The following is a 21,179-nucleotide window of genomic DNA, read 5'->3' as shown; positions in this document are numbered from 1 at the left end:
GCCATCCAGCGGCAAAGGGAGGGAGTACGGGTAGATTCCCTTTGGCAGGTATAGGGAATTTTATTTTATTTTATTCTATTTTATTCTATTCTGTTCTATTTCATTCTATTTTATTTTACACCATACCATCCAGCGGCAAAGGGAGTACTGGCGGATTCCCTTTCGCAGGTATAGGGAATTTTATTTTATTTCAGTCTATTTTATTTTATTTTACGTTCCATCATCCAATGGTAAAAAAAAAAATGGTAAAAGAAGATTCCCATTTGCAGGTACTTTGCATTTTATTTTGTTTAATTTTATTTATGTGATGTTACTTTTTGTTACAGTACTTTTATTTCCATCTTATTTTAATATCATCACACTTTATTTCATTTCACTTCATTTTAATTATTTGTGCTGTTTTATTTCGTTTTGATTTGTTCTCTCCCCTTTCTTCCCCCCCCCCTCTCCCTCTCTCTCTCTCTCTCTCTCTCTCTCTCTGTCTGTCTCTTTCACGCTACTTTCTTACAAACGTACGTATCTACGTATCACACATCACATGCTGGATTCACCCGCATGTTTGATTGGTTGGTTTGATTTGATTGATTGTCTGATTGACGTGAGTGACAACTTACTTGATTGATATTGACTGGTTGGTTGGTTGGTTGGGTTTTGATCGGATGGTTGATCTCAGTGACATGTTGGTTGATCAAATTGAGTGATTGATTGATTGATTTGACTGGTTGCTTGGTTGATTGATTTATTAGTGACTGATTGAATGATTCATTTGGATGGTTGTTTGATTTCATTGATCGATTTAACTGGTTGGATGGTTGATTGCTAGGTTGATTGACTTGACTGACAGGACATTTTGATTTCATTGACTTGTTGATTGGTTGATTTCATAGATTGACTGATTGGTTTGTTGATTTGCTGGGATGGTTGACTTGACTGACAGGTTGGTTGGTGGGTTGGTTGGTTTCATTGACAGATTGGCTAGACTGGTTGATTCCAATGGATGACTTATTGATTTGACTGGTTGGTTGGCTGGTTGACAGTATGGTTGGCTTGTTGGGTGGTTTCATTGACTGACTGACAGATCGACTGATTGACTAACAGATCCACTGACTGACTGACTGTGTGTGTGTGCAGAGCGCGGCAGCTGGACGACGGCACGCTGTGGATCGAGAAGGTAGAGGTGTCGGATGACGGGGTGTACGTGTGCATCGCCGAGAACACGGCCGGCACTGTCAAGGCTGTGGGCAGACTGACCATCCACAGTGAGTCTGCTTGTTTTGTCTGTCTGTCTGTTGGCCTGTCTATGTTGCCTTTGTGTGTGTGTTTGTGTGTTTGTGTGTGTGCCTCTGCTGCCTGTCTAGACAGTGAGTCTGCTTGCCTGTCTGCCTCTGTTGCCTGTCTGTGTGTGTCTGTGCTTCCTCTGCCTGTCTGTCTGTGCGTGTCTTGTCTCTGTGTGTCTGTCACTGTCAAAGCCGTGGTCAGACTGACCATTGACAGCGAGTCTGATATATGTGTATATATATATATATATATAGAGAGAGAGAGAGAGAGAGAGAGAATGTGTGTGTGTGTGGTGTTGTTGTTCTTTTTATTTGTCTCTCATTGTCTTTCCCTCACACATTCTCTTTCTCCTTTCTTCTCTCCCCCACTACCCCCCCACCTCTTGCTTTTTCTTTCTCGGGCACATCAGCAACAAGATCACTGCATCACAGATCGTTTTCCTTTTGTTGTGACATCTTTCTTCATAGAATATGACATCCTTGCCAGTACAACAGGACGTCCTACCCAGTGCAATAAGGCGTCCTTTCAAATACAGTATTCAGTTAAGGGGGAAAGGAGGGCAGGCTCATTACTGTAACGAGATATTTCATTGGTCTTTTTTCCCCCTTTCTTTCAGCCATGCCGTCGTTCCTGATCAAACCGACCAATCAGCAGGTGGGGCGAGGGAGGACAGCCACCCTGCAGTGTGTGGTCAACGGCAACCCTCCCCCTACCGTCTTCTGGAGCAAAGGCACCGAGCAGGTAGGTGTGGGTGTTGTTACTGTTGGCCTTGGGAAGGTGTGAGGAAGGTGGTGGTGGTGGTGGTGGTGGTGGTCATCGATCTTATTGTCTGTTCAATTAGAGTGATATTAGATAGGGGGAATAATTGTGTGTGTGTGTAGTGGCGTGATGGGGACTATAGGGGTATGAGCTGGATATGAGAAATGTGGCCCGAGTTAATAATGCTGAGAGAGAGTGTGTGTGTGTGTGTGTGTGTGTGTGTGTGATGTGTATGGAGGAAGGTGTGTGTAGAGTAATCGGTAAGACGCTCATCCACCAGTACAGTGTCCGCGAGGGCGTGGATACGATTACCCCGCTCTCGGCCCTTTCTCACAAACTCATGGCTGGAAATTCAAATTGAGCGTCTCTGTCGTTCGGGTGAGACGATAAAAACCGAGGTCCCGTGTGCTGCACGCACTTGCCGCAGTGAAAATAACCCATGGCAACAAAATTGTTGTCCTCTGGCAAAAGAAATCTACTGTGACAAGTCCACAAATGTACTTACATGCACTTTAACGAAATGTCTGCAATCGCCAGTATGTGTGATTGGACATTGAAACAAAAACCCTCCTCCTCTCAGCGACATTATTTAATTTGATTTGAAAGATTCACACCCATTGTTGAAACCGAACTTTTGACTGTTTAGCATTCTTTTAAAGGAGATGATTCAAATGTATAAAATAGATCAGTACTTCATCTAAATGTCTACAATCGCCAGTATGTGTGACTGGACAGAAAACAAAACTTCCTCCTCTCAGCGACATTATTTAATTTTGATTTGAAAGATTCACACCCATTGTTGAAACTGAATTTATGACTGGGTATTAAAAAAAAAGTTTGACTGCCTGGGTTCTTTCAAAACGGGATACAAAACACAAGAGGAAAAAAAACTTTGAACCCACTTAGGAAAGGAGAAGTTGTGTACTTCGACTCGTCTTCAAAGCAATTGAAGATAGCAGCAGTCACAAGTGCAGTTTTCTGGCTGTTGAATAAAATTCACTGTTGAATAAACTGCACTTGTGACCGCTGCTATCTCCAGTTGCTTTGAAGACTCTACGAGTCGAAGTACACAACTTCTCCTCTCCCATGTGGGTTCAAAGTTTTTTCCTCTTGTGTTTTGTATTCTGAACTTACGACTGTTTACCCTATTTTTTCTTATTCTTCGACTTCTCCTGCAGCATCTGATGTTCCCGAACCACGAGAACGGGCGATACTCTGTGTCGGAAGACGGCACGCTGCGGATCCGTGACATCCAGTACGAGGACGAGGGACAGTACGTGTGTCAGGGCCTTAATGTGCTGGGCAGTGAGAAGGCCATGGCCACCATCACTGTCAAGGGTGAGTTGGGGGGTGGGATTGGAGTGGGATACAGATGTGTGTGTGTGTGTGGTTAGTGTGTGTGTGTGTGTGTCTGCATAAAGTGTCGGGTGATGTGGTGTGTGTGTCTGCATATAGTGTCGGGTGATGTGGTGTGTGTGTGTGTCTGCATACAGCGTCGGGTGATGTGGTGTGTGTGTGTGTGGTTAGTGTGTGTGTGTGTGTTTGCATACAATGTCGGGTGATGTGGTGTGTGTGGCTTGTGTGGTTAGTGTGTGTGTGTGTCTGCATAGTGTCGGATGATGTGATGTGTGTGTGTGGTTAGTGTGTGAGTGTGTGTGTGTGTGTCTGCGTACATTGTCGGGTGATGTGTGTGTGTGTGGTTAGTGTGTGTGTGTGTGTCTGCGTACAGTGTCGGGTGATGTGATGTGTGCTTGTGGTTCGAGATGTTAGGAAAATGTAGGTATAAACATAGTGTGTGGTAGTGTGATGTCTGCTTGTTGTATGTATGATATGTTAGGTATACGTAGGTGTACATAATATTTTAGTGTTGGTTGGTGTAGGTATGAGAAATTAGGTACACATAGGTGTACATATAAAGTGGGGTGGTCTGATGTGTACTTGTGATTGATGTGACAAATTCGTTATTCACACGAATTGTGAAGGGTGGTCGGATGTGTGGTTATAGTATGAGATACTGTGTAGACATAGGTGTGCATACAGTTTGGGGTGGTATGATGTGTGTTTATGGAATGAAATATTGCGTATACATAGGTGTGTATACATTTTAGGGTGATGTGATGTGTGCTTAAGGTGTGATATATTAGGTATACATAGATGTACGTGATAGTGTGGGCTGGTGTGATGTGTGGTTGTTGAAGGTACGAAGTATTAGGTGTACGAAAATACTGTACATATGATGAGATCTGTGGTATATAACTAGGCAGATAGATGGATGAACATAACGTGTGGGATGTTCTGTTGTGGTAAGTGTGAGAAATTGGTATAATACATAAATGTGTACATGGTATATTGTGAGACATTGAGTGCACACAGGCATACAGACAGTTTCGGGTGGTGTGATGTGTGGTGGTGGTGGTAGCAGGTACGAAACATTCTCAACACACAGATTGTACACACACACACACACACACACACACACACACACACACACACACACCATAAGAGTTACTGGTTAGTTGGTTGCCTTCCTTGCAAGACCAAGCTCCTCACTCGCCCTCCCCACCCCACCCCACCCCACCCCACCCCACCCCCCACCCACCTTTCCCCTGTACCACACAGACGAGGACAAGCGGCCTCCTCCCATGATTGTGACCGGGCCCCAGAACCAGACTCTGCAGCTGAAGGAGGTGGCCATGCTGCCCTGTCAGGCCCAGGGCGACCCCCCACCGGTCATCCGCTGGTACAAGGACGGCCGGCCTCTCCTGGGCACCGACCCCCGTGTCACCATCCTCAACTCGGGCACCCTGCAGATCTCGGGTACGTTGTGTGTGTGTGTGTGTGTGTGTGTGTGTTTGTGTGTGTGTGTGTGTTTGTGTGTGTGTGTGTGTTTGTGTGTGTTTGTGTGTGTGTGTGTGTGTTTGTGTGTGTGTGTTTGTGTGTGTGTGTGTGTGTGTTTGTGTGTGTGTGTGTGTGTGTGCGCGTGTGTGTGTGGAGGGTATGGGGGGGCGGTTGGGGTGTGGTTGAAAGTTCGTTGTGGATTTTTTGGGTTGTGGGTTAACGTTCATCCACAATTGTGATTTTAGACCAAAAACGTGTGCATTTGTGTGTGTGTGTGTGTGTGTGTGTGTGTGTGTGTGTGTGTGCGTGAATGGAATAGAACAATATGGCGGCGCTAGGGGCGTGGTTTAGTTTCCGTTCGTTGCTTTGTTTTAGGTCCATCCACGATTGTGATTTTAGACGAAACAAACTCGTTGTGTGTGTGTGTGTGTTGGTGGGAGGAGAGAATGGCAAGAACGGGTAGGTGTCTTGGGTTGGGTTGGCGGGGTGCGTGCTTGTGCGTGAGTCTGTATTTGTGTTGCCTTTTTGAATGGATGGTTTGACCTCGTATACTATGATTATATGTACTGTTTATATATCATGTCCAAAACTAGAATTAACGTCTTTATTTCCAGGGGTGACAAGGAATGTTTGGGGGATGGTGAATAAAAAGGTGCAAAAAAAAATCATATATATCATATACAAAACATAAATACAACAGAAGGAGGGATTCAGACAAAAACTATTAAGTCGTACCCCAGACTGGTGAAACGAAACGAATTTTTATTTCACGAGGGTAGTGGAGTAAGCACAGCTGCTTTTTTTTCTTTTTTTTTTTTTTTTTTTTTTTTACATCCAACCCTCAAGAAAGCTCTAACCAGTAATGATTATCGATTGTCAGGTATAATTATTGATATTTTATCGTGGGTTTTGTGTTTCTTGTTACCTGACAGACGTGAGGTCTGGGGACACAGCAGTGTACACATGTACAGCCATCAGCGAGACGGGAGAGACTTCGTGGAGAGCTACCTTGACTGCTGCCAGTGAGTCCGCTTAACATTGTGGCTTTCAGATTTCCATGTTTATTTTCTTGTTCTTTTTTCTTTCATTTAGTGATGTTTGCGTTAATTTTACACATTGATAGATAATAATAATAATAATAATAATAAGCAGAGTGAGGATGAAAAGTAAAAAAGAATACATGAATTCCTTGTTTAAGTGTTTTTTGTCTTTTGTTGTTGTTGTTGTTGTTTTTGCTTGTTTGTTTGTTGGTGCTGTATTTTTTTTCCTGTACATTGCACGTGAAACCGATACAACATGACCTCTCTCCACTTCCCTTCCCTCCCACCCCCACCCCTTTCTCTCTCTCTCCCACTCTCTCCCTCTCTCTCTCTCTCTCTCTCCCCTCTCCCTCTCTCTCTCTCTCTCTCCCTCTCTCTCTCTCCCCTCTCTCTCTCTCTCTCTCTCTCTCTCCCTCTCTCTCTCTCTCCCTCTCTCTCTCTCTCTCTCTCTACAGAGCAAGGCCCCTTCCACCGCATGCCCAAGCCCTCGGCATTCCCTGACCCGCCCTCCAAGCCGGTGGTGACGGGTGTGGACGACACGTCGGTTCACCTGGCCTGGCAGGGGGAGACGGACGTGGCCAAGTCCCCAGTCCTCGCCTACCTGGTGGACTACTTCAGCTACCAGACCTCGGAGGTAGGGGGAAAAAGAACACACACACACACACACACACACACACACACACACATATATATTTTTTTTTTTTTTTTTGGAGAGAGGGAGAGAGAGAAGGATATATGCATACATAATAGATTAAAAAAAAAGTATATATATATATATATATATATATAAAGCTGCAGCACAGGGTGGGCTGTTGGGAGAAATAAAGCGTTGAAAAGAATAGTATCACTGCTGGAGGGAGGCGAGGGGCGGGGGGTGAGAAAGAGTTGAAATAGTTTTCACTGCAGGGGAAATAATGATGTTGATATTAGTATCTCTGCAAATCAGAAGTGCTTTTTTTTCCCGAGGACATTACTGCAAATCAGAAGTGCTTTTTTCGAGGACGATAAACAGGTAGGTAGGTAGGTGGGCAGGTAGGTTATCGACTCCTCCTGTGTCAGGACTCTCAACAGGTAAATGAAAATAAATAAATGAATAATAAATAATGGATATAATCTCCTCCTTTGTTAGGTCTTTAGATAGATAGGTAGGTAGATGAATGGCTGATGATGATGCAAATGATATGTTGATGCTGATGATGATGGTTTGGAGATGATGGTAATGATGGTGATGATAATGATCGTGATGATAGTGGTGGTGGTGGTGATGATGACGACAGTGACGATGATCTCCCCCTTGTCCCCACAGGGCTGGGTACGGGTGACGGACTCGGCCCAGGAGGAGAGCTACACGGTGCACGATCTGAAGCCGGAGACCAGCTACATCTTCGTGGTGCGGGCTCAGAACGCTTTCGGCGTCAGTGAGCCCAGCCCTTCCTCTGACCCCATTGAAATCCAGGGTGAGTCAGTCAGTGAGTGGGTATAGGATAGTCAGTCCCCCCTCTGACCCCATTGAAATCCAGGGTGAGTCAGTGAGTGGGTATAGGATAGTCAGTCCCCCTCTGACCCCACTGAAATCCAGGGTGAGTCAGTGAGTGGGTATAGGATAGTCAGTCCCCCCTCTGACCCCATTGAAATCCAGGGTGAGTCAGTGAGTGAGTGGGTATAGGATAGTCAGTCCCCCCTCTGATCCCACTGAAATCCAGGGTGAGTCAGTGAGTGGGTATAGGATAGTCAGTCCCCCCTCTGACCCCTTTGAAATCCAGGGTGAGTCAGTCAGTGAGTGGGTATAGGATAGTCAGTCCCCCCTCTGACCCCACTGAAATCCAGGGTGAGTCAGTGAGTGAGTGGGTATAGGATAGTCAGTCCCCCCTCTGACCCCTTTGAAATCCAGGGTGAGTCAGTGAGTGGGTATAGGATAGTCCGTCCCCACTCTGACCCCTTTGAAATCCAGGGTGAGTCAGTGAGTGCATGATAGTCAGCCCACCCCCACCCCCCTGACCCCACTGAAATCCAGGGTGAGTCAGTGAGTGAGTGTGCATGATGGTCAGTCATGTCCAACTATGATCACCAGAACAGCGGAGGAGGCGTCTGCTGTCCTGATCAGAATTTGATCACGGTGGAGAGTGTCTTGAGAGGGACAGAGCTACAAGAACAGGGACTGCTTGCTTGTCTTGTCTGTACAGGTCTTCTTCTACTTCCGATTTCTTGTTCTTCTTGTTCGTATTCTTCTTTGGTTTATTCTTTTTTGGCTTCTTCTTCAGTGTATGTTTTCTTTCTTTCGATTCTTCCTCTCCTTTCCCTTTCCTTCTCCTCCTTCCATCTTGTTCTTGTTCTTCTCCTTCTTCTTCTGCTGCTGCTTCTTCTCTTGCAACTCCACGTTCACTCATATGCACGAGTGGTCTTATGCATGTATGACCTTTTTTACCTCCGTTTTTGGAGGTGTGCGTGCTGGGTATGGTCTTGTTTCCATTACTCCATCGAACACTGACATGGTTTACTGAATTAATAATAATAATAATAATGGTATTTATATAGCGCTGAATCTTGTGCAGAGACAACTCAAAGCGCTTTCGCACCAGTCATTCACACGCATGTGTAACTCTAAAACTGTAGAAACTAAAGACAAGGAAGGGCAGGCAAGGGAGACTATTTTGGGAAGAGGTGGGTTTTAAGGCCAGACTTGAAAGAGCTGAGTGTGGAGACTTGACGAAGCGAAAGAGGAAGTTCATTCCAATCGCAAGGTCCAGAGACAGAGAAAGAACGGCGGCCAACAGTCGAGTGTTTGAATCTGGGTATGCGTAAACAGAGTGGATCCGAAGCCGATCGTAGTGAGCGAGATGGAGTGTAGAGGTGAAGGAAGCCGCAGAGATAGGAAGGGGCAGTTTTGTGAATACATCTATAACATAGAGTGCTGATCTTGTACTTTATTCGGTGTGAGACAGGGATCTTTACCGTGCGTGTTTGATCTTCTGCTTCCGTATACACACGAAGGGGGTTCAAGCATGTAGCAAGTCTGCACAATTGTTGACATAGAAGAACGGGGGAGAAATCTCCACCTTTAAACCTCCTGAAGGGAATCGAACCCAGGACCCTCAGATAGAAAGCCCAACGCTTTAACCACTAAGCTGTTGTACCTCTGTCGTCTGTGTCGGTCTGTATACGCACTTTTTTCTTTCTTTTTTCTTTTCTTTTTTACCTTCAGTCCATGTGCTTGGGAGAGGAGGAGAGAGAGAAGAAAATTTAAATTGTTGCCCCCCCCCCCCCCCCCCCTCCCCACCAAAAAAAAAAAGTGCTGAACTGACTTCTTGAAGTTGCTAACCCCTTTTCTCAACTTTCCAGCTTTCGGTTCTTTAACTTTTTCTTTCTTCTTGTTTTTCTTGTTTTCTTTAAGTAAATTAAATCAGGGAAGTGTTTTCCAGGCTTGATCATCATTGGTCCCGCTGCAGTGGCACTCCACTTCGGGGGCTCTCTTTATCTCTCTCCTCTGTCTCTTTCTTTCCTTATTCTCTCTGTCTATCCTTTACCCTCCCTCTCTCTCCCCTGATCTTCCCAACACCACCTATCTCACTCCCCTCCCCTCCCCCTGTCTCCCTCTCTCTCTCTCTCTCTCTCGCTCTTTCCTGCCTTCAACTTTCTTGGAATTCCCCGTTCTAATAAACACGGCGAAGTTTACATTGCGCGAGCAGCAGAAAATCGTCCCTGTTGACTCTAAATGCTGCAGAGAAAAACGACACAAAACAAAAACAATATATGAAAAAAAGCTGAACGATAAGAAAAGGGAAAAAAAATTAAAAACAATTCCGATGAGGATAATTTCAAACGATTTGAAAGAAATGTCTTTTTTTTTAAGGAGTTGAGGGGAGAGAAAATGGAGATGCTGTGTTCTTTGAGAGAGAGAGAGAGAATGAGAGAGACAGGAGGAGGAGGAAGAGAGGTGAGAAGACGTTTGAGGGTGAGTGAGGGGGTTGGGGTGTGTGTAATGATGCTGCGTAGGAAGAAGGAAGTAAACAACATTGTGATAAAGCATCCAAAAAAGTTCAAGTAAGCAGTTGAAGTTTTATCGTGTTTTTTTTTTTTTTTTTAATTACCCCGATGGCAAGCTCTTTTTCCCCCTCCAATTGCGTTTCAAATTTCACCGTCTAATTTCCGTTCCAAACGTCGAGAGAAGAAAGGCAGTGCAAAACGTGCTCTGTATTAATTTGATTTGCCTTTTCACTGACTTTGCATAACTCTCAAGGGAAAACGTTCAGACCCGTCGAGCTATCTACCCAGAAGGATTTTAAAAAGAATGAGAATAAACACGCTTTTTGAAGTGTTCCTCGTTTTTGTTGTTGTTGTTGTGTTCTGTCACCTTTGACAATATTATCTCAGTGGAGAGCTGTGGATACTTGGAACTGGACACTTCTTTTGTCTGTCTTCTTCTCCTTTTAATGTCTGTTTTCTTTCTGCTTGCTTTTTTTCCCCTCCATTTTCGTATTCCCCATTCTCTTCATTATTTGTTGTTGCTGTCATATCCTGTGCTTTCTTTCTAACCATTTACCATTGTTCATTCGCTTAATTCTGACCGAGTTTCGATTGTATGAAGTGATTTATGTAATGAATTATCGATCAACAGAAAAGTGTATGTTTTTATAGTATAGCTTGCTCTGTTGTTACTGTTAATATTGCTGTTATACGAATTACTACAGCTTGACCTACGACTGTTGCCACTGTTAAAACTACTGTTTAATAAAGTACTAAAGCGTGACCTAATGCTACTGTTAGAAGTACTGTTCTATAAATAACCACAGCCTCATCTACTACGACCCTTACCCCACTGCCATACAAATTACCAAAGTCGACCTTCTGCTACTGTAAGAACTACTGTTCTCGTAAGCTACTGCAGTGTGACCTATTCGTTTAAACAGTATTTCATTTGGAACATGTCACAATACAACACAGTTATAGATGAACAGGACAAGAAGATGATCTGTGTGACCTATTGCTACTGTTAGAACTACTGTTCTATAAACTGCTAAAGCCTGACCCGCTGCTGCTGTTACAACTACTGTTCTATGAATTACTAAAGTCTTACCTACTGTTGCTGTTAGTACTACTGTTCAATAAATAAGAGAATGGAGTGATGGCCTAGAGGTAACGCGTCCGCCTAGGAAGCGAGAGAATCTGAGCGCGCTGGTTCGAATCACGGTTCAGCCGTCGATATTTTCTCCCCCTCCACTAGACCTTGAGTGGTGGTCTGGACGCTAGTCATTCGGATGAGACGATAAACCGAGGTCCCGTGTGCAGCATGCACTTAGTGCACGTAAAAGAACCCACGGCAACAAAAGGGTTGTCCCTGGCAAAATTCTGTAGAAAAATCCACATCGATAGGAAAAACAAATAAAACTGCATGCAGGAAAAAATACAACAACAAAAAATGGGTGGCGCTGTAGTGTAGCGACGCGCTCTCCCTGGGGAGAGCAGCCCGAATTTCACACAGAGAAATCTGTTGTGATAAAAAGAAATACGAATACAAATACAAATAATTACTGTCTTGACGGATTGCTACTGTTAGAACTAGCATTCCATTATGGCTCACTGCTATTGCAAGTGCTGTTATTCCTGTATATAAATTGATGTGGAGAATAAAACCTGACTGGCATTTTGTTGATGTTGTTGTTGTCACAGTGACCTCTACGCCCCCAGAGAACATCGTGATTCACAAGGAGGACAACACCATCCATATACGCTGGTCCCCTCCTAAGTCCCAGCACGCCGGGGAGGTGGAAGGATATGAGGTAAGAATTGTTTCGCCTCTTTTTTCTGCGTTGGTTGGTTGGATGTTTTTTTTGTGTTGTTGTTTTTTAATCTGCCTGTGGGTCTTTGTTGGTTTGTGAAGCTTTTCTGTAAGTATACCTTGTGTATGGAGAGAGTTACCACTCTTTATTGTTGATCATTCACTCTCCTAGCCTCAATATTCTTTCATGTCGAGTCAAATAAACATTGAGGCAATCATGTGTTTATTCTGTATTATCCGGTTTTTTTCTGTTTGGGATATTCAGGATTAAAAGACAATGCCAGCCTTGATTTTAATAAAAAGCTAATTTGTGTCTGCACGTGTCTTCTGTCTTTGTGTCATGTCAAATGGTCGGTAAAAGGACAAGCCCGGAACCCCCACCCCCGACCCCCCCCCCCCCCCTTTTCTTTTAAGTATCTGGTTTGTTCAAATGTACTTTTTGTATTTACTTGTGTGCTAGCTGAATGGGTTGAGTATAAGCAGCAGCATAGAACTGAAAGTTGTGTACCGTGTGTATGGAGAGAGTTAGCACTCCTTTATTGTTTTGTTGATAATTTAATCTCCTACCCTTGATATTCTTCCATGTCTTTAATCAAGCACTCGGCTGTTCCACCCGTCAAATGCACATTATTAAATCCCCCTTTTCCCCCACCTCCTTACAGATAATATACTGTTTGATGATCATGTAATCTCTTAGCCTCACTGTTGAGTGATGGTCTAGAGGTAAAGCGTCTGCCTTGGAAGCGAGAGAATCTGAGCGCGCTGGCTCGAATCACGGCTCAGCCGCCGATATTTTCTCCCCCTCCACTAGACCTTGAGTGGTGGTCTAGACGCTAGTCATTCGGATGAGACGATAAACCGAGCTCCCGTGTGCAGCATGCATTTAGCGCACGTAAAAAAAACCCACGTCAACAAAATGGTTGTTCCTGGCAAAATTCTGTAGGAAAAAAATCCACTTCGATAGGAAAAGCAAATAAAACTGCACGCAGGAATAAAATACCAAAAAAATGGGTGGCGCTGTAGTGTAGCGACGCGCTCTCCCTGGGGAGAGCAGCCCGAATTTCACACAGAAAAATCTGTTGTGATAAAAAGAAATACAAAATACAAACAAACAAAATATACTCTTTCATGTCTAAAACCACTTGGCTGTTGCGCCCGTCAAATGCACACTGTTCAATCCTCCTCTCCCTCCCCTTACAGATCTACTGCATCGACGATGACCGATCACACAACTGCAGCGTATCGACGGACGAGTCGACGAGCAGTGTTAGGATCCAGGACGTGGATCCAGACAGGACCTACCGGATCCGCCTGGCCGCCAGGACCCCCACTGGGGTGGGCGTGTGGAGCAAGACCTTCGTCGTGGGTAAGTACCCCTGTGTGTGTGTGATGGGAGTGTGGGTTGGGTGGGTGTTGTGGTAATGTTAGAAACTAGGAGGCAAGATCGCGCTGGCTCTTTGCGCTGCAGCCTTCGGAAGGTCTTGCAATGGGAAGTGTGAAGCAAGACCTTTGTCGTGGGTAAGTACCCCTGTGTGTGGGGGGGTGGGGGGGGTATGGGTGGGTGTTGTGGTGCTGGTGGTGTTAGAAACTAGGAGGCAAGGTCGCACTGGCTCTTTGTGCTGCAGTCTTGGGAAGGTCTTGCAATGGGAAGTCATTTACAACTTAGTTTTATCCGACTGGGGTGGTCGTGTGGAGCAACACCTAGGTCCTGGTAAATGCCTCTGTGTATGTGTGTGTGTGTGTGTGTGTGTGTGTGTGTGTGCACTGGTGTTATATTGTTATCGCAGAAACGTACTATATGGGTAGCAGTGCAAATTAGACGAAGGTAGAGAGAGAGAGAAAACTTCCCTCCTCCCTTTCCCTCCACCAAAAAAAGATAGAGAGAGAAATTAACCACAATGCCAGCATTCATCAGTGCAGAATGTACACTGAATTTTATTACAGAAGGAGAATGGGGAAAGGGCAGAGAGAGAGAAAGAGAGAGAGGGGGAGTAGGGGGGGCGTAGACATGATTGTGAGAGAGAGACTGGGCATTGCTGCGCCATGCTCTGTAGCCGTATTGATTTTTTGTTTCTATGTTTGTGCCCACCCCCACCCCACCCCCAACCCTAACCACCACCCCCACCCCACCCCACCCCTCCCAATCCCATCTCATCCACTCCCTCCCACTAATCTTTCTTGTTGCGTCACATTTACGGCAAAGGGGTTGGGGGCTGGAGGTGGGAGGTATATTTTTGTGGTGTTTTTTCTTCGGCTCCCCCCCCCCCCTTCCCCCAAGGGATCCTGTTCACTAAGTTGCTTCAGTGGGTCTGAAACAAGTCAGTGATTTCTGTTAGATTCCTTCTGGAACTGAACTCAGAAGTTTTTGTGGGGTTTTTTTGGGGGGTGGGGGTGGGGGAGGGCTTGGCTGGGGGTGGGATGGTGGTGGGTTCGTGGGGTTTATAGGGATTCGTTTTTGTCTGCTTTTCTGTCTGTCTGCCTGTACCTCTCTGTCAGTGTCTTGGTCTGTGTGTCCCCTCCCTTGATCGCTGTCGACCCAATCCCCTCTCCTCCTCCCCCCCCCCCCCCCTCTCTCTCTCTCTCTCTCTCTCTCTCTCTCTTTCCACCTCTTCCTTTTCCTACCACCCCTCTTCATGTTTCTGTCTTTCCATCTCTCCCTCCATTCTCTCTCTCCCCCCCCCCCCCCTATCCCCGTCTGTCTCTCCCCTTGCATCTCTCTCTCTCTCTCTCTCTCTCTCTCTCTCTCTCTCTCTCTCTCTTCCTTTCTTCCTGATAACCATGAGAAGGAAGCTCTTTACACTGTCTTCATGAATGGTATGTTCAGTGTGTGTGTGTGTGTGTGTGTGGTATTTGTATACAAATACACACATACAAACTTTTATACAACAAAATATTACTAGGAACGTCATTATGCGAAAGCAGCACGCTTCTCCCTAATCATTCCATGGTGGAAAAGGGAGAGAGAGAACTTGTCCTAGCATGGTCAAGCTTGATTAACGAATTGCTCACGAATTGTTAAGAGTAACGGACGCACACGAACACACACACACACACACACACACACACGAACATACACATACGCAAACCGTTTTTCTTGGCAATTCCTTTACTGCAGGGTTAAAGACCTCTCACAACCCCCCACCCCCATCCCCCCACTCCAGAATCCATGCATTACCCCCCCCACACCCAATATTATCTCCTTCACCACCCCCACCCCACTCCATTCCCAATGTCCATGCTTTTGTCATCTCTGAAGTTTTGGATCTCTTGTACAAAAGGTTTTTTTTTTCAATTAGATTAAAATATAATTTGTGCCAAAAGTTGAAGAAAACTTTACTGTGGGAATGCATGCGGTGTCTGTGTGTGTGTGTGTGTGTGTGTGTGTGTGTGTGTGTGTGTGTGTGTGTGATTCTGGGGGGAGGGGGTGGGAATCGTTGGGGTGGGGGGATCTGACAGAGACAGAGTGTGAAAGAGTAACGGAGAGCAAACAAGTCGCGTGTGCATGTTTTTCTTATGTCGATCATCAAGTAGTGTTTTCTTTGGTGTGTTTTTCCCCCCTTTTTTTCTGTCTGTATCTTTTAGGTGTAAATGTTCCCTGTTTTTCAACCACTAGTCCTCACGTTTCACGGATTGGTGCAACGGCATTTCAGATCAATCTGTGATGTGTGTGTGTGTGTGAGAGAGAGAGAGAGAGGAGAGAGAGAGAGATGGGCTGAGGGTGGAGAGAGGGAGGGGACAGTGAAAGATGGAGGGAAAGGGACGGTGGGGTGGGGGGGGGGGTGAGGTAATAGTTTAGGGAGGAGAGGGAGTGGAGGGAGACGGGGGCGATGGGAAAGTTGAGCTACATCTCTACAACTTTTCTGACAAACTGCCATCTACCTCCCCCCACCCCCACCCCCCGCCCCTGCCCCCAATCCCACCCTACCCCCGTCACACATTCACTCACCGTACCATCTTCTCACCCTTCCAGAGATAGTGCCAGTATTATCTGAAGGGTTGGAGAACAAGAGAACTGCTCTCAGAAGATGACGATAACAATGGACAGTCGATGAATAGAGACTAGGGTTTCCTGACGGGACAACATCAGACATAAAAAAAATATTCACCTTGATTCTGCAGAACCTGCCCAAACTCTGTTAAAATTTTATCATTACTGTTTTCTCGGGAAAGAAAAGATGTTGTTCAAACAATTATTCGGCTCTACCCAGGTAGGCAGCCTGTTCTACTAATTAGTGACTCCATGTTTGCAAAGCGCTTAGAGCTTGGTCTCTAACCGAGGATTGGCGATATATAAGTATCCATATCCATCCATCCATTGAATCCTTTGTCTTCTATACGTATTTCTTTTCTGATAGAATTTTGCTTTTTGCTAGGGGAAAACAACTTTGTTGTATTTTATACAGCACACAAAACAATGCGATACAATGCAATGCAAAATTGTATCGTGTTAGGTGGCTGAGATAACGGATTGTTTTTCTCTTTGTTACTAGAGGAAAGCATTTCATCATTAATATTTTTTTTGTATTGTATACAACACACAATACGATGCAATGCAATGCAAAATAATTTCTTGTTTGGTGACAGATACGGATTTTTTCCCCAATGGATTCGTAGTTTCAATTTTTTTCTGTGAAAATACGAATTTAAAACGTTTCTTCATTTGTGTTTTCTGTCTATACATCAACTAAATCATTTATTGAAGTATCAGTCTTAAAACGTTTCTTTTTTGTATTCAGTGTATTCGTTTACAAGTTCATGAACTGAAACGCCAGTTTATAATATTTTTCTCTTTTTTTTTATTGTTGTGCCCTATTTGATATTTACTTATATGTTTATTTTTGTTTCATTGTCTAATATTTATTTCCATTGTAGCGTTTGATTGATTTATCTATTTATTTGTTTATTAACTGATTCATTTGTTTTCGTTTCTTTGTTTGTTGTCTTATTAATGTTTGTATTTATTTGTGTGTGTGTGTGTGTGTGTGTGTGTTTCTTTCCATTGTGAGATCAGATTTGTTGGGCTTTTTTGTGTGTTTTTTTGTTTTTGTTTTTTTGTGGTGGTGGTGGAGAAAAAAGTCCCTTAACCCCCTCATTCGTACTTGCCTTCTGCCAGTGACTCTCATCTCCCACCCACCCCCCTCCTCAACCACCCACCCTTACCCTTCCACCCACCCCCAATCCCCGCCCTCCCTCTTCCCATACTCACGCTCCTACACCCCGTCCTTTTACCCCCAGCTTATCACCCCCCCACCTCCCCCCATCATTCCCTCATCCCCATATCTCTCAAACCCGCCCCCCTCCCTACCCCACTGTAGGAGAAATTCACACTCCCCAACAGACACACACACACATCCCAGCTTCCCCCTTAAAGGAATCAGTCTCTGTCACTCTCGATTCTTGTCCTCATCTGAAGAATTTTTTTTTTTTTGTTTGTTTTCTTCTTCTTTTTTGGGGGGGGGGGGGGGTGTGGGGGGGGGTTGTTATTGTTGTTTTTTTAATCGCCCCCTTTTTAAGATAACACTGGCGCTTTTCTGAGGGGATTGTTTTTGCGGGTAGAGAGGGGTGTGAGAGGAAGTGGAAGAGGGGAAGGGTGGTGGGTGGTTGAGGGGAGGTTGGAGTTTGTCAAGTTATGGTGATGTGCCCTCCTCCACCTCACCTCCTTCCCTTAACCCCCTCCCTCCCCTTGCCCGCCACCCCCTTCTTACCAAAATATTATCCCTCATTTCTCTCTCTGACCACTCCTTTTTTTCCTGTACTTGCCAATTCTCTGTGTGTGTGTGTGTGTCTGTCTGTCTCTGTCTGTATGTCACCCTGTTTCTGTCTCTCTCTAACCTCTGTCTGTCAGTCCGTCTCTCTCTCTCTCTCTCTCTCTCTCTCTCTGTCTCTCTCCATGCTTATGCTTTGTTCCCCTCTTTGTTGCCCTTTGCCATCTCTCACCATCACCTCTCTCTCACCCTCTTTCTCTCCTTCCCCCTCCCCCATCTCTCTCTCTCTCTCTCTCTCTCTCGTATACACCCATCACTGAAGGGGCCCCCCTCCCCCCCTTTTTTTCCCTCTATTTCCTGTTTCCTTTTTTTTTTTTTTTTTTTTTTTTTTTTTCTTTTTTTTTTTTTGCGCGGGAATGGAGGATGGCAAAAGACGAATGTCAGAAGAAGAAGAAACATTGTGGACAAATAAACAAGAATGGGGGGCGAAGCCATAAATTTATACGTCTCTCGAGAGAAACGAGAGACAGAGAGAAAAACGGGGAGAGGAAGGCCGCCAGGGGGAAAAAAATCGAAAGGAGGAAGAATTGCAGTTTTGAAGATCGAGAGAGAGAAGGCGAGAGAGGGGGGGGGGGGTGTGCAGTGGGGGTGGGATGGGGGCAAGAAGGGTGGTGGTGGTGGGAGGGTGGGGGTAGGGAGAGACTGGGAGATGAGGAAGGTGTTAGCTATTAAACAGAGGAAAGCGTTTTCCACATCTTGTTTTTATGTTTTGTTTTGTGCAAAACACGCTCGCGCTCAGACAAATAAGTTCGTGTAACCCTGCTTTGCCTCTTTTGCATTAATCTGCCAGGGAATGTGTGTGTTGGACGGGGGGGGGGGGGGGGGGGGGGCAGTAAAAGGAATGAATGAAAACACACACACACACACGCGCGCGCGCGCGCTTTTTTTTTCAAATAAAAACTTGCCCACGTTTTGCCCATTCGTCTAACATGGTATTTGCTTTTGTAAGAAAACAAAAAAAAATTTGCAAAAATAAGAAGCAAATGCAAGATCGAGCGATGACGCTGTTCTTGTTCAAATTCTTTTGCTCTTTTATTTGATTCGTATCGGTTATTTCATTTTATTTTATTTCAGTTTATTTTGGAGGGGTGTGTGTGTTTGGGGGGTGGGGAGGGGGGGTATTGGTGCGGGGTGGGGTGGAAGATTGGAATGAAAGATGATGCATTTGTCGTTCTTTGATATGCTCAGAGGGGGGGGAGTTGCGTTTAAACACCCTCTGCCTTTTGTGGATGTTTTGCAGTTCTTACATGTTGTGATGGAATCTGAAAATTGTGTGTGTTGTTTTTATTTTTATTTTTATTTTGTGTCTTTGTTGAGTGTAGTTTTAGCCCATTGTTGGACGGCTGCATTTGGGCCATGATATGAATAGAGAATCAGAACTTAGCTGCATGATTATGACGATGATGATGATGATGAGTTATATGTACTGAAATCGTTTCCTTTTTGTCAGTGCCCCCATTCTCTCTCTCTCTCTCTCTCTCTCTCTCTCTCTCTCTCTCTCTCTATTTATCTATCTCTGTGTGTGTGTGTGTGTGTGTGTGTGTGTAACGTGTGTGTGTCTCCGTCTCCCGCTGACTCTCTGTCTCTGTCTTTCCGTGTCTCTGTCCCTCTCTCTCAGTCCCACTGTCCCCTCTTTCTCCCTCACCCCTCTCTGTCCCTCCACCTACTCTCCCCCCCCCTCTCTCTCTCTCTCTCTCTCTCTCTCTCTCCCCCGCTCTCTCTGTCTTCTGCTTTCACCACCTGTCTCTGCCCCCCCCCATTCCCTTACCTCTCTCCCTCTCTCTCCTCATTTACTCACTCACCCTCTTAGTAAAAAAAAACTGATTTTTTTCTGCTATGCAAATGTAATATTAAAAGTAGGGAATATATTTTCAGTTTATTGTTGTTTTCTTATTTTGTTAAATACACACTGTCATCTGAAATCTATGCAGAGGGAACACCACGAAAAATGAAAAATCAAATTGAATGAGAAGTGTGTGTGAGGAGGGAGGAGAGGGGGTTAGGGAGGGGGGAGTAGGAGGGAAGGAACAACAAAGATTTCTGTATTCTCCCCAATCTATCTCTCTCTCTCTCACACACACACACACAGAGAGAGAGGCACACACACACTAATACACAAACATATGGACATGCACACAGATACGGGCAAACACACACACACACACACACACACACACACACACACAACTTTGCCCCAATGCCGAAGCCCAGCCAGCTATCTGACTGAACATAAAAATTTAAACTAAAAAGTAAAATAAAAAAAAAATTGGTGCCCAATTTTCATGTCTCCGGGTCTGCCTTTATTTCTATTTCTATTTATTTTCTTTCTTTTTTTTCTTTCTTCTTCTTTTTTTTTTTTATTTTTTTTTTAGCGGCGTGCTACCATTCCCACCCTCATCTCCCCACTCACCCCCACCCCCCTCACCCCATAGCTTCAAAACGTCACGACAGCAACACGGGGGGGTAGGGTGGAGTGGAGGGTGGGGTGGTGGAGGAAGGAGGGGGGTTGCACACAAAGCCACGTGATGCTCGTGTCAGTGCCTTTGATTGGCCGGCCCCGACCACCAATGAGTCACGCGCGTGCGCACGCACACACACACAGACACACACACAATAAAGCATGCATGCAGCGACGCACGCGCCTGACCCCACCATTTTCTTTTTCGCTGCATGCTTCATTCGCTGAATTAGGGCAACAGGGATTGAGAGAGGGGGTCGTCCTGTTTTGTGTGTGTCGATTTTTATTTTAATTTACTGATTTTTTTTTTTCCGGAAGGGAGGAAGGGGTTGACTTAATGATGATTTATTAGCCATCCCTCTTCCACCCGCCCACACACGCGCACACACGCACTCCCCCCTCTCTCTCTCTCTCTCTCTCTCTCTCTCTCTCTCTCTCTGTCTCTCTCTCATTCATTCAGCCTCTCTGTTTCTTGTCTTTTTTTTTCCCCCTCTGGCACGTCCTGTCATGTTCGATGTATCTGTATTGATAGATGAAGAACGGTAAGAGTGAGGCGAAATCTGATAGCTTTTCGTCAGTTTGGAACCTCTCGTAATCCGTCTGTCCCTGTATGTGAAGTACTGAATGCTGATGATGATTGCTTTTCGCATTTTTTCTGATTTCACTAATGTTACCTAACATATATGTTTAAGATAAAAAGAGTATGATCTCTGAAATGTTTGTTTACACCACTCCTTCATGAAAGCCGTCGCCTTCACTGAATAAATCATCAGTGTCCCGCCCTCCCTCTCTCTGTGTTTTGCAGTAAAAAAAAAAAGTTCAACAAATAAATGAATGAATCACGAAGAATATTATTCAGATCACAAATGCACAAACCACTGTACAACGAAATGCATTACTGACGTACGAACATCGCATTTCTGTTCCTTTTATTTCTTCGTGTTTCAGTCATTTTCTTTTTCTTGTTTTTGCCTAATATTTTATTTTCCTTTGTTCTAGTTACTTTTTTTCTTCTTTTTTTTTCGTGTAACGGGAATAGCCAAGAAAAGGTCGTACGCTTCCACCATGTTCCAAACACCCCTCCCCATACCCACCCCCTTCCTCCGCCACCACCACCACCACCACCAGGCTCCCAATTCCCCACACCCATCCCTTTTTTCCTGTTTCTCATCCTTTTTTTCCCCCTCTCTCTCCTACTACCAACCCAATTGGGGATGGGGATTGGAAGGGGGTGAGGGGGAGTTGGGGGGTGGAGGTGGGGAGCG

The 21,179-nt window shown here is 45.0% G+C and overlaps 1 protein-coding gene across 2 annotated transcripts in view; it reads left to right on the top strand.

Annotated features, from left to right (window-relative positions):
- LOC143291672 (roundabout homolog 2-like) overlaps window positions 1–21,179 on the top strand; it is a 186,808-nt gene that overhangs the window by 138,613 nt on the left and 27,016 nt on the right. For both annotated transcript variants that reach the window (XM_076601682.1, XM_076601683.1), the window contains exons 5-13: window positions 1,132–1,259; window positions 1,895–2,019; window positions 3,216–3,375; window positions 4,657–4,854; window positions 5,808–5,897; window positions 6,371–6,549; window positions 7,222–7,372; window positions 11,583–11,692; window positions 12,892–13,057. In XM_076601682.1, the coding sequence (XP_076457797.1) occupies window positions 1,132–1,259; window positions 1,895–2,019; window positions 3,216–3,375; window positions 4,657–4,854; window positions 5,808–5,897; window positions 6,371–6,549; window positions 7,222–7,372; window positions 11,583–11,692; window positions 12,892–13,057 (1,307 nt within the window). The remainder of the gene's footprint in view (window positions 1–1,131; window positions 1,260–1,894; window positions 2,020–3,215; window positions 3,376–4,656; window positions 4,855–5,807; window positions 5,898–6,370; window positions 6,550–7,221; window positions 7,373–11,582; window positions 11,693–12,891; window positions 13,058–21,179) is intronic.

The sequence above is a fragment of the Babylonia areolata genome, chromosome 17, assembly GCF_041734735.1.
Source record: "Babylonia areolata isolate BAREFJ2019XMU chromosome 17, ASM4173473v1, whole genome shotgun sequence".
NCBI lineage: Eukaryota > Metazoa > Mollusca > Gastropoda > Neogastropoda > Buccinidae > Babylonia > Babylonia areolata.
The sequence above is the reverse complement of the archived record's forward strand: the minus strand, read 5'-3'. Positions and strand labels throughout refer to the sequence as shown.